This window comes from Chrysochloris asiatica, unplaced genomic scaffold (assembly GCF_000296735.1).
Source record: "Chrysochloris asiatica unplaced genomic scaffold, ChrAsi1.0 scaffold00007, whole genome shotgun sequence".
Lineage (NCBI taxonomy): Eukaryota > Metazoa > Chordata > Mammalia > Afrosoricida > Chrysochloridae > Chrysochloris > Chrysochloris asiatica.
Window position 1 is genome coordinate 30,612,156 of NW_006408525.1, and position 12,953 is coordinate 30,625,108.

General features: G+C 52.5%; 1 protein-coding gene across 1 annotated transcript; it reads right to left on the reverse strand.

Moving 5' to 3' along the window:
• Positions 1 to 1,494: 1,494 nt before the first annotated feature.
• Positions 1,495 to 12,706, reverse strand: KIF18B (kinesin family member 18B). Its single transcript, XM_006833714.1, has 15 exons — positions 12,394 to 12,706; positions 11,664 to 11,821; positions 11,252 to 11,356; positions 10,948 to 11,058; positions 10,667 to 10,864; positions 10,396 to 10,572; positions 9,751 to 9,825; positions 9,490 to 9,590; positions 8,899 to 9,046; positions 7,808 to 7,911; positions 4,006 to 4,206; positions 3,220 to 3,780; positions 2,254 to 2,343; positions 1,805 to 1,914; positions 1,495 to 1,586 (listed from the first exon to the last, which is right to left on the reverse strand). Exons 1-15 carry the CDS (start codon positions 12,704 to 12,706, stop codon positions 1,495 to 1,497), a joined length of 2,544 nt encoding a protein of 847 aa, XP_006833777.1.
• Between the last annotated feature and the right edge of the window lie 247 nt (positions 12,707 to 12,953).

The window sequence follows — 12,953 nt, forward strand, 5'->3', positions numbered from 1 at the left end:
TCTTCATGAAGAACAAGGGGAGATGTGGGTGGAAGTAGAAGCCAGGAGGAGCAGGCTGGAGTTGTTGAGATGGCAGGGTGGGAATGGGGAACAGATTGCCCTGGGCTCAAGCTGGCTGGAGCTTAGCTATAAGCCTCACCTCAGACCTGGACCACCAGACTCTCTGACTGGCAGCACGGCTCCTAGCAACCCATCCCCAAAATACAGAGGATGGAACAGACCTCAGGCATAATTGCTGCTTAACCACTGGGGAACAGGCACCTTAACAGAGGATTGGAGGTTTGGGGTGTGGAACATGGAGCACAGCTCTGAACTAAGGCTGAAGGAGGAAGCAGGATGGAAGTTGTTTCCTAAACTTAAAGAAGTTTCTTGAGGTTCTTCAAGCGTGGAAAGGTGAGAACAGGAAGGTGTTGCTACGTATACAGAGAGAAATCCACACTGAGGATGAAGACAGTTTATTAATTATAATGAAAATATCTGTCTCTAACTGGATGTATATATGTATGCATATATATGTAGATATAAATATGTATGTGTGTATGTACATACAATCTGCTTCTGTAAGATCACAGCCCAGAAACCCCCATGGAATGTAGTTCTAATCTATAACATGTGGGGTTACCATGAGACTGAATCGACTCAATAGCAACAGGTTTTAGATGTATGTTGTTGTTAAGTGATGTCGAGTAGGGTTTCCAAGGAGCAGCTGGTGAGCTTGAACCAGTTCAAACGACTTGGCAGTCTGATGCATTAACCCACAGTGCCACACTAGGACTCCTTTAGGCATATGAGGGGGCTTCAAAAAGTTCATGGAAAAATGGAATAAAGAGAGAATGAATTTTTTTCATGGGCTTTTTGAAGCCCCCTTGTATATAGTATACAAACACACACAAATCAAAGATCAAAAAGAAACAAATCCAACTGCAGGCAACAGTTGGTAGCATTAAGGCTGAATTTCCCTTTCTTCTTTCCACGTTTCTTTTACATTGAACATCTATCATGTTCATAATGAGATAAAAACAATGAAGCTATCTTTGGTTGGAAATCATATCATGATCATCATCTTCTGCATCATCACCAGATTGCAGCCTGGGTGGGGGGCAGTGGGGTTGAAGATACCCCCCTCTCAGAAATCAGGAAGTGTATTCCCATCCTCATCGCTCCTTCATTGGGCAGTGACCTATGTTAGCCCTTAGGCATGAGGGACAAAACAAATAGCCCCCAGTCTGCACAGAGTAGGGTGTTATAAACTAGGGGGCAAAAGTGGCAGTGCCCTTTAAAATAGCAACACATTAACACTCACAATTGAAGCTATATACACTGAGAAGCTGGGTGTAACAGGAGATTAACAGCGAAGGTGAGTAGCAGAAAGAATGGCTGGGGGCTGGGTGTTAATGAAGGAAGCAGCGGCTGCATTCATTGCTAGGAGCTGGGGGAGGCAGGCATAGGAAGCTCAGGAACCAAGAGGGGGCAGCCAGCTGAGGGGCCCTTGGGTCAGGCCACCTTGGTGATGCAGCTCCCAGCTGACAGGGTTTCCCCAACACCCACTAATTCCTTCTGGCTCCTCTGGGGACTGGAGGGGCGCTCTGCAGACCAGTTGGGTGCAGGGAGAGCAGAGAGAAAGGGCAAAAGTGAGACTCTGTCTCTTTGGGCTTCTTTCTTTACCCCGCCTCCCACTCATCAGGGTCCCTGAGATGTTTAGAGGAACTCCAGACTTTCCTCTTGGTCCACCTTGCCTGCCCCCATTTTCTATCTTCATCTGCTACCAGGGCCCCAGATTCTCCCTGTCCCCAAGGCCAGTCACCTGGGATTGCGAAGGGCCCAGCTGGCCTTTTCAAGGTGCTGCTGGGGAGACGGGCAATACGGCTTCGGCTTCGGCCCCGGGCCACTCCCAGGGAGCAGGAGACTGAAGAGCTGTGGGAGAGAAGCAGGGAAGGATACAGCTCTGCCTATGGACTTGGAGGGTGGGCTAGGCTAAGCTAGACACTAAGACTTGAGAACAGATGGTGCTTCCAAGGCCAGATCTGAGGGAAGGAGACGTAGCATGGGGGAGATTCGTGGGGGTTAGGACATAGGAGGGAAGGTGTGGGGCGGGTAGTCCAATCACTGGATTAACAATGAACCCTGCCTGAATGTCTCCCTCATGGAACCTCCAGCAGAGGACCAGCTGCCGGCCCTGCTCATAGGCTTCAACCAGCAGTGGGCCCAGGTGTCCACTGATCTTTCCCTCCCCCTACACCTCCCAAAGCTCACCTCCCAAGGCATCTCCTCTTGAAGGCTGAGGTCCCAGGGAGGGAAGACGTTGGCTTGGGACCCTTGGTGGTGAACAGGAACACAGGTCCACTGGCAGAGGGAGGGAGAAGGGAGTAAGTAGATCAGGAGGGGACAAGAAAGTGAAGTCAGCCACTTCCTCCCTCCAGTCCCCAGCTCGGGGGCGAGGAGACTGTACAAGATGACCTCTGAGGCTTCTTCCTACTTCAGAGGTGGACTCTGTTCCCTGCCTCCCTCGATCTAGGCTGACAGTTGAGTGACAGGCCCGTTCTGGGAGAATCTCCAGATGTCAGTGTCTGGTGCGTCCAGGGAACCAGAGTTCAAACAATTTCACCCTTCCACCTGCCCAGCTCAGAGTTTGTTATTGAGAGGTATTTTGGGGTCTCTGGGAGGGGTGGCAACAAGTAGCTGGCCAGCCTCTGCCTTGAAGTCAGTTGATCTGCCACTTGCTCTCAGTCTGTCCTGAGCTGGTGGCTTTTCCAGTCATGTGGGTGGAGCCTGAGAGCAACAGCATCATCTACTCACTGAAAATACCTCTGAGTAAGGTTTTCTGAGGACCCTCTTCCCAGTGCCAGCTGCTGGTCTGGCGGGAAAACTCTGGTGGTGGTTGTGGAGGAAACAACTATTTCCCAGTGGAACTCAGAACTCATGCAGAGAAATAGAGAGTGTTGGGTTCCCCCTCTTAGTCACTGTCCCCTGCAGACTCTTCCCAAGCTAGGGTTCCATTACCTACTCATGGGAAGACCACAACCAGCAGACACTGTGGGCCTTGAAGGAGGGCAGACAAAGCAGGACCCCCACAAGAAAGGACACCTCCGTGGGAACTGTGTATACTGCTCTAATGGTCTGGGGGACAGAGCTGATGCCCTGCTTCCACAACGACGGCCAGCACCACTGTCTGTTGCTGACCTCTGGCCCACTGCTGGGAGGCTTGGAAGGGAGACCTACCTGGGGACGAAGGGCTGCTCCAGACTGGTCAGCTCCTGGGGGACATTCTCCCAGTTAAGACATTCACTGAAACCAAACTTGCAGAGGGGCTCCTCGGAGAGATCAAAGGTGGCATTGAGATCACGAGCTGGAGGGGCCAGAGGGGTGGAGCAGTTCTGCAGGGCGGAAGGGCCCAAGGGTACCCGGCTTTTGATGACTGTGGCTGGGCAGAAATGAGGGGAATGACAGGGAGAAGAGGTCCTTCCCCGCTTGGGGGTGTGGGGGTCATGTGCTGGCTGGGCCTCAGGCAAAGAGCCCCTCTCCAGGGAGGGCAGGAAGGACTGACGCTGGCGCTTGGTTCTCAGCTTTGGGACTGGAGAGCTGTCTGGTTCCAAGGGACTCAGTCTCCTCCTCCTCTTCTTTTTTGGGGGCAGCTGGGATGCCTGGGTTGGGGTGTAGTCAGGCCTGGCTGGGATCCCCAGAGTGGGCATGAGGCCACTCAACTGCTTTGCCATGGTTCGGGTCACAGGGCCAGAGTATCCTGGAGACTCTGGGCAGAGAGAAGCAACATGCTGAAGGAGCCTGGGGCCAGCCAGAGGGGAGGAGGGCGCTGCTGGGAGACCAAGGATGGCCAGAGGGGAGGAGGATTTATACACTTTGTGAAGTGACATTTGTAGAATTTGGGAAGGATGAAGAAGCCCCTAAATCCTCAGGTCCATCACAACTCTACGTTCCACTAGCCTCCTGGTTCTGCCCCCCCGCGCCCCCCCCCGCTGTCTTGGAGGTGTACTGATAAACGTACTTGACTCTGAACACCGCTCCTGGGTCAGAGGTGCCCCCTTGGCCAGGCCAGGAGTCCTGGAAGCCTCCACTCCAGACTCAGTATCTTCCTCCTGCACCAGCTGCTGTAGGGCCTCGAATTCTGCAATCATGTCCGGGGTCAAGAGGTTGGCTGCTTGGAGCAAGGAGTACTGCCGCTGGGCCAGGCACAACACCTTGTGGGTCAACCTGGAACGGAAAGAAGAGGACCCGTGTGCCTCTCCATCACTCCAGGTGGGGTGAAGAACATAGGTGGCCTGGCCGCACGGCTCCCTGCTGCCAGAGGTGGTCAAAGGTGATGGTAGGAGGCTTCACCCACTAATCATGCCACACAACAAAGTCAGTGACTGGGGAGGTAGGAGAAGAGAGTCAGTGGCCTTGCATTTAGAAGGCCTGAGTTTCCTTTTGCTCTAAGATCATGTTGTTGTTGTTATGTGCCGTCGAGTCGGTTCCGACCCATAGCGACCCTGTACAGGGTTTCCGAGGCTGTAAATCTTTATGGGAGCAGAAAGCCTCCTCTCTCCCCCGTGGAGCGGCTGGTAGTTTTGAACTGCTGACCTTAAGGTTCGCAGCCCGATTCGTAACCACTACGCTACCAGAGCTCCTTGTACCCAGGGGCAAAACAAGGTAACACTGAAGAGTCCATGTTCCAGTCAGACTGCCCGTGTTCACATCCTGTCTCCAACACTTTCCAGCTATGTGATTCTGGATACATTCCTTAACCATAGTCTCCATACCCTTACAAGGGGGATAGTAAATGCGCCTACCTCATAGGGTTGTTGGGAAGATGAAATGAATGCCTTTTATACCAAGTGTTTTACACAGTGCCTGGCACATAGTAACAAGGGCTGTGCTGTCTGTAGTTGCTCCTGAGTAAATTCAGAGACGTGCCCCCATAGGCTATGGGGCAGAACTGCTCTGTGGAGTGTTTTTGGCTTTATGGGGCAGTACTCCGAGCTTTTTTCTGTGGTGCTTCTTGGTGGGTTCAAACCATCAACCTTTGGGTTAGTAGTTGACTGTAAACTGCCTGGGCCACCCAGGCTCTTAAGCACTGTTAACCCAAACCCACTGCCTTCGAATCAATTCCAACCCCCCAGTGACTCTGTACAGGGATTCCAAGGCTGTAAAATGTTACGGGAGCAGAGAGCCTCATCTTTCTCCCATTAAGCACCTGGTGGGTTTCAACTGCTAACCTTGAGATTAGCAGTCCAGTGCTTATCCAACAGTCTTACCAGGGACCTCCTTAAGCACTATAAAGTTAGCTAAATTATTGTTTTTGTAACATGGAAATAATACCATCTATTTTGTTAGGGTTTTGGGGTTGGCTGCGGTTCAAACCCACCAAATATTCCTCAGGGTCACTATGAGTTGGAGCTAACTCCAAGGCACTTAACAACAACTTTGTTGATATAAGAGATGAAATAAGACTATTGTTGTAGTTAGGTGCCATCCAGTTGGTGCTAACTTATGGTGACCCTGTACACAACAGAACAAAACCCTACCCAGTCCTGTGCCAGTCTCAGAAATTGTTAGATCTGAGCCCACTGTTATTGCCACTGCATCAACCATCTCATTGGGGTCGTCCTCTTTTTCACTGAACCTCCATTAATGAAGTATGATGTCCTTCTCCAGGGAAAATAAGATAGGCTACATTGATCTTGGTTCTGAGAAGATGCTCGTTAATGCTCTCAGTCAGAGCTTCCTATTGAGTAGGTGGGTTCCTGAAGAAGTAGGTGTGAATTAACACATACTTCACATGCACTGGAAAGCAGCTATTTAATCAGTCCTGGTGGTGAAGCATTCGACTGCTAACAAAGGTCAGCCGACTGAGCCCACCACCAGCTCTTTTGGAGACAGATGTGGCAGTCTGTTACTGTAAAGATTACAACCTTGGAAACCCTATGAGGTCACTTCTACTTCTGTCCTATAAGGTCGCTGTGAGTCACAATCGACTTGACAGCTATGCGTTTGGTTTTTGATTTGGAGAGCTACTTAAAGGAAATGATGAGTGTAATGTGATTATTGATGTAAATTTAGATTCTAATAAAGCAAATGCTCTTTCCGTAAGGCACACCTATGATAAAAGAATAACCCAATTATCTCAGTGGGGATTATTCATGGCAAATAATTTATCCTTAGGTAGCTCCAGCAGCCGGGACATTTACGAAGCCCCTCCGCTGCCCTCAGTGTGTGCTCAGAGAACCTAAACTCATTTTACAAAGCAGCCTCAAGGCCTTTTTCAAAGAAGGCAGGATACAAATGAAAAAGGAAACAAAGAAACAAACTCATTCTGTATCCACCTGAACCACACATGATAAGGAAGATTCTGTTACTGAGTGTTTGGAGAAAAAAAAGCATTGGCCTGGATGTCATATGGCTCGGGACTGACCCTGTCCCCTCTTGCTGTGGGACCTGGGGCAAATGCCTCAGTACCCAGTATGACAAACAGAGAGCTGATCGTAATCAGGGGTTTTCAAATTAGATTTAGAAAACACCGCAAACAGCAGTCCTGGTTTTGTCTGCTCTACGTTGGACTTCACCGCAGATTTCATCTGAGGAAAGGACTGTACAGTTAAAAAAAATTCTGAAAAATCACTGAACTGGAAAATCTAAGATCTACTCAGTGCCCTGGTGGTCTAAGATTCTAAGTTCAAAGCCAAAGAGAAATTGCTGATTGCTAGAGGGTTTCCAAATATGGAGACGATCTAGAATGTTCCACAGCCCCTCTGGTACTTGGCTACTGTTGTACTTTGCTCCATTTAATTCATATATCCTTTAACCTGGTGACGCAGGGAGAACAAGGACTAGGATCCTTATATCATAGCCAAGGATGACATAACTTGTCGTAGAGGGGATCACGAAACCACACTGAGTCAAAGCACCTGGTGTCCTGTCTCCTCACAGTGAGGGGGGTGGGGGAGTGGGGGAGACACCCAGCAGAGACCCTGAGTCATCAGAGGGAGCCTGTGGTGCCCCCTAGGGGCTGAGGGGACATCCCACCTGTGCATCCCTGTCTCAGGGCCTGGGAAGCCAGCAGCAGGAGACAGATAATGAGCTGCTGATTATTCAGGCTGCAGCGATTTTGCTGAGTCGGGAACAGGCACTCCCCAACAAGAAATAAAATTAAACAGGCCCGTCTGTCCGGAAGCTTTAAATACACTGCCTAGCATGAAGCGTGCTGAGGAGGGAGAAGTGGGGTTGGCAGTAGCAAAGCTAAGTGGCAGGGGATTTATGTACTGGGGGCCAAGAAAAAAATACTAGCAGCACTTCTCCATTAAGCACAGAAATATTAGTCCAAAATCCATTGCTCCTTGGCTTTGGGTGGTGGCTCCTATTTACTTCTGAGAAGAAATAGTTGCAGTAAGTCTGTGGATGGAGACGTAGAAATCCCTGCCTCAGGAAGGCTGCCCCTTCCCCAGCCTAATGCTCAACTTCTCTTGGCTGCTCTCATCTTGCTAAGGATGAGCAGCTTTGCCACCAGACTGGAAAGCAAAGCGCAAGCCCAAGCAACCCTGCTCTAGCTTGACGCTTGCCATCTCTCTGGACAGATTTTGGTATTTAGCTTCCTTCTCCTGTTGGGCTGCCAACTATGTGGAGGAATTAGTGGAATTGCTAGAATCCAGGAGTTGAAAACAGGTTAAGGGACAATGTTGAGGAACAGAGACTGGGCTGCCAACTGGGGCCAAAGCAGGGCTTCTGTGATACACAGAGCTCCCACCCAGGAGGCCGTGCAAGGCTGAGCCCCATTACCTCCCATCCTGGACTCAGACAATAACAAGAAGATACATACTGCTTAGAGTGATCCCTGTCCTTGACTGGCTTGGGCTGTAGGCGCAGGCCAGAGGACCCTGGAGCTGGGTTTCTGGGGCTCTGCACTGGCATGGCGACTGGAACCTAGGAAGAAAGGAAGAGTCACAGGAAAAAGCCCTCCCGCCCCTTCACTAACAAGGAGCTCTGGTAGCGTAGGGGGTTGAGTTAGGCTGCTAACCACAAGGTCAGCAGTTCGAAACTACCAGCTGCTCAGCAGGAGAAAGGTGAGGCTTTCTGCTCCCATAAAGATTTACAGCCTCGGAAACCCTGTACAGGGTCACTCGCTGTGAGTCACCACCACCCTTCATGCTGTTGGCTGCTGTCCAGTTCAGTCTGGACTCATCGTGATTCCATGCCCCAGCTGCCTGGTCCTGCACCATCGCCATCAATTGCAGACCCATAGGGTGTTTGACTGACTGATTTTTGGAAGTAGATTACCAGGCCTTTCTTCCTAGTCTATCCTAGTCTGGAAGCTCTGCTGAAACCGACTCAGCCTCAGAGCAACATGCAACCTCCACTGACAGGGTGGTGGCTGCATGAGGTGCACTGATTGGGAATTGAACCCAAGCCTCCTTCACTGAGGGTGAGAATTCTACCACTGTACCCCCAATGGCCTCCTTTATTTATCTGTTACTTATTGTGGCACTGTGGGATAGGCTTGAACCACAAGGGTGGCGGTTTAAACTCACCAGCCACTCCTTGGAAACCCTATACTGGGTCGCTATGAGTCAGAACCGACTCGACTCTATGGCACTCAACAACACACAGCTCCTAAGATCTTCCCCTCTTCCCAGAGGGTTTCCTAGAATGGCTTTCTTCCTCTCCCAGTCTCCTCCAGCCCCCTCCCTACTTCCCTTCCAGGAACACAGAGGCTCTTCACTTCCAAACATACAAGGATCTGAGAGAACATTTCTCCTTCCTGCGGGTCTCTGAAGGCCTCCTAGTGACTAGTGACTAAGAAGTAAGACATCCAAGGACTGAAGGGACTTGGAGCAGAAACAGCAATTTCTCTCAATATCCTACCAGCTCTAAGCCTTCCCTGTGCCCAGGCCTCATGTCCCCATGTCCTACCTCCTTGGCTGGGCCTTCATTCTTTTCCTCTGGGGGTTGCTCCTGGTCTGGGGACTTCCCTACCCCAGGCCTTTCCTCCTGGGGCTCCGTTTCCAAGTTCTCCTGAAGGACTCCAGATCCTGGCGGGGGCTCTGGGGTACGGTGCTGGCTGGGAAGGCAGGGCGCTGATGGGGAGCCAGGAAGACTAAAGAGAAATGAAGGAGAGAAGTAGGGTGTGACGGCAGGTGGAGAAAGCAGGGAGGGGCAGGGCGGGGTCTCCACGGCACTCGGGTGATATAGAACCTACAAGGGACAGGGCTTGCACACCAGATGGACATTAGCCAAGTGGGAGGGAAAGAGTCAGGGGTTTTCTGGTTTAGGTAACAGTGGCATCCAACCCCTAACTTCACCCTCTCTTGGATGGTAGGAATGCTCAGGTGGGCTGCAGTGGGGTGTCACTTCCTCATTTGAGCAAATTCTAGGTGACAGAGTGCTGGTCACTCGGTGTAGAAACAGAAGCAGAGTCCTAGCCCCCCAGAGCTAGAGGATGGGTGCCTCCCCATCTTAAATGGCAAGCTGAAGCGGGGGGCAGGAAAGTGCAGTAGAACTCACTGTGGTTGTGGCAGGGCCAATTTGGGGGATACTGGCAGCTCCTGGGGTGGAGCCTGGGCTCCCGCCTCATACACTTGCAGCTTCTCCCTCAGAGCAGCCACCTGGAACCCAAGCAACCCAGTCCCTCAGAGCCCTTAAGTGAGGTGGGAGGAGAGGGGAGGGCCCAGAGCCCTGGCCACATCCTGGAGCTCCCGTCTCTCACTCCTCCCATCCGAGCCTGGGTGCCCTGTCTCCCAGTCAGGCTCCTGGCCGGCTACTCACCTCAGCCTGAAGTTGTTGGCAGATGGTGGCGTACTGGCTGATGTGACAGTCCAGGCTGACCACATTGCTTTTCAGCTGGGATAGGGGCACAGGGGAGAGATTTGTGTGTTCAGTCCAAGCAGCTTTATCAACTGCCTCCAACAGTCAGACGCTGCACCTGGCACCTTATTCACAGTGGCAGAAGATGTTTTGAACCCCAGACCCCTGATGGACAATTCTCACTATTGGGTTTTTGATAGCAGCTTCAGGAGGACAAGGGCCCCCTAGAAATGGGGTAGGGAGTCCAGTGCAAATTGGCTTTTCATCTGTTTTCTATACTGGTGTTTGCTGAAAATATGGTTCTGGTGCTAAAAACAAGTCTGAAGGAAAAATCACTGGATGTCCCCACTACAGTTACCTCACAGTGTGTATGTAACAGTCTAACCCAGAGTCTGTGTGAGTCTTGGAGACTGTGCCCCGCTTCTCTCCCCACTGGAAGTTTCTCAAGGGTGGGGACCAATGTTGTTTCTATCACAGACAGCTTCATAAAGACGGAGGCTGGGAAATCTCTTTCCTCTGCATTGGGAAACCCTGGGCCCTGGCATCTGAGGAAGCCAGCTGGGCCCTTTCCCCACACAAGTTAAGATGTCGCCTACCAACACACACCGAGAGTTTGATCTCCTTGGCCCGGTCGGCATACTTGAGGGTATTATAAGTGTCTTCATAGGTCAGGCTAGAGGGGCTGACGGCAGCTATCATCACTGTGCGGCAGTTGCCGCCGATGGAGTCCTTGAGCAGGCGAGTCAGCTTGCTATCCCGGTAGGGCACGTGAGATTTACGACCCTGTAGGACAGTGAACAGGTGATGGGTGAGGTTGCTGGGTTAGATGGGCCCAGGGAAGGATCTCTGGAGAGAAGTCAGATCTGTGCAGAGGTACCTTCGCATCGGCCAGGGCGTTGAGGACGTTGATGAGCGCTAGCAGAGAACGGTTAATGTTGGCGCCCTCCCGTAGCCGCTCCCCCTTGGCATGGGTGCTGGACGCCCGTTCCGAGCCAGCCAGGTCAATCAGGCTCATCTTGGCCACCTGAAAGGCCTGGGTCAGTCCTGGAACCCGGTCCTGCTGCTTCACGAAGATCTGGAAGCAGGCGGAAGAAGTGGGTAGGGAGCTACAGCATCAGCAGGCCCTGTGTCCAGGCTCTCACCTGTGACCCCTCTCACCTGGAAGATGGCATGGGAGCGGGAGGAAGTCGCATTGGCGTCTGTGGGGTGCTGTGTGCGGTTACGGTTCCCCCTGGTCAGCATCTCCAGCAGCTGCTCAGCTGACGTTGGCTACAGAGATGTCCAGAAAGGGGACTCTGGTCTCCCCGACCCAGGCCCTTGTTCCTAACAGGAAGGGCTGCTCTACAGAACCAAAGACACCCCCGAACTGCCACCACCACCACCACAGGCCCAGGGCACCCCCAAACTGCCTTGAGAGGAAACCCAATGGGAATGCCTGTCCCACCGGAACTCAATCCCACACCTGGTGGAAGGAAAGGCCTTGCACCACCACCCCCTTGTCGGGGTCCTCACGGATGGCAAGGGGCCCCTTCGGCTCCAGGAGGTCATGGATCTGCTCATTGTACACCTGAGGAGGAAGGATGCAAGGAGAGACCTGAAGCTGGGGGGCTACCTGGAAACCTCTCTCTAGAGGCCAGTCGGGGGGCTGTGTGCTAGGGGGCGGGAAGCCGATGAGCAGACTGGTATTTGTGACAGCTTCTCCCCAGTGGCACTTGGTGAAGAACAGGCAGGTGTCTCCCTGAGCAGCCTCTCTCTCATTTGGCCCCAAACCATCTACTTGCTATCTTCCTTGCCTCCTCTCACTGCCCCCTGCTCACTCCGCCTCCCTCCCTCTTTAGGGGGCTGTGAAGGTGAAGGAGGGTCATCAGCCTTACCTCCTGGTAACTGATGAGCACCTCAAACCGCTTCTCCTCCTGGCGGGCCTCAAGACGTCGGTACAACTCCATGGTGGTCAGGTACATGATGCCGGGGTCCCCCTCTCGGCCGAGCATGGTGTGTGTCTTTCCAGCCCCAGTGGCTCCATAGGCGAACACTGGAGAGGACAGAGCGGGGATGGGGTTAGTGATGGGGCCAGATCTCCCATCTCTAGCGTCTTCCGCAGTTCATTCCCATCGGCTCAGCCCTTCCTTCCTCCCCTAGGCCTTTCTTTGGGTTTCAATACTTGCATCCCCCCAAGTTTGTGCTGCAGCAGGTATGAGGGCTCCACATGTCTGTCCTGGTCCTTAATAGGTTTGTGAAGTCCAGGGGAGAGGGTTCCCCATGGCTCGTGGGGACTTATCTCTTTCACAGTGAAGCCTTCTCCAGTCTGGATCAACTTCTTCTACTGAAGACTCACAGTTTGTAACCCCTTGTTGGTAGGATTTTGTGATTTGCGTCTTCTGCCGCCTCTAGACTGTAAGCACCATGAGGGCAGAACCATGTCTGCTGGGTCTGCTATTGTGTCCTCAGGGCTTGGGACAACGCCTTGCACAAGGCATGAAAGGGCTGAAGGCCCCTGCAACAAGTCCTACCCAGTGAGGGGAAGGCGTTCACATGTCAGGAGTCATCAACCATAGAGAACCCCTAGAAGAGAGCAGGGACACCAGGTCCCTGCCCAGTTCTCACCTGAGCAGTTGTAGCCCTGGAGGAAGCCATCCAGGATGCTGTGGGTGGTGTACTGGAACACATCCTGTTGGGTGGCCACCTCACCGAAGACCCGGTCAAAGGCAAACTTCAGGTCTTTGCCCTTCTTCTTGGGACCATCATGGGTGTTGCCCCATTTCAGACCAGGAAATCCCCCATCAGGCTCCTCGGGGTCGAACACAAGCACCCGCTCGTCCACCACCTGAACCACAGGCCGCCGTTGACTCTCTAACTCCCGTGAGGTGGGAGGTCGTACACGCACCACCACCTGCACCATGCTGTCCTCCACCGCCATCACCATGGCAACACCTGGGCAGAGACACAATGGTGATGAGGACCTAGTGGACCCCAGGACTGACCAGGTGCCCCTCAGTCTAGTGCTCAAGGGCCTCCACCCAAGTCCTCTCCAGCAGCTGATCTCAATTTCAATACCTCAAGAGAAAACCCACCAACACCACTGACTGGCTATGTGACCCTGGGCCAGGACCCCTGGCCCCTAGGTCTGTTACTTTACTTGAAGGATAACAGCACCTAAACCATCA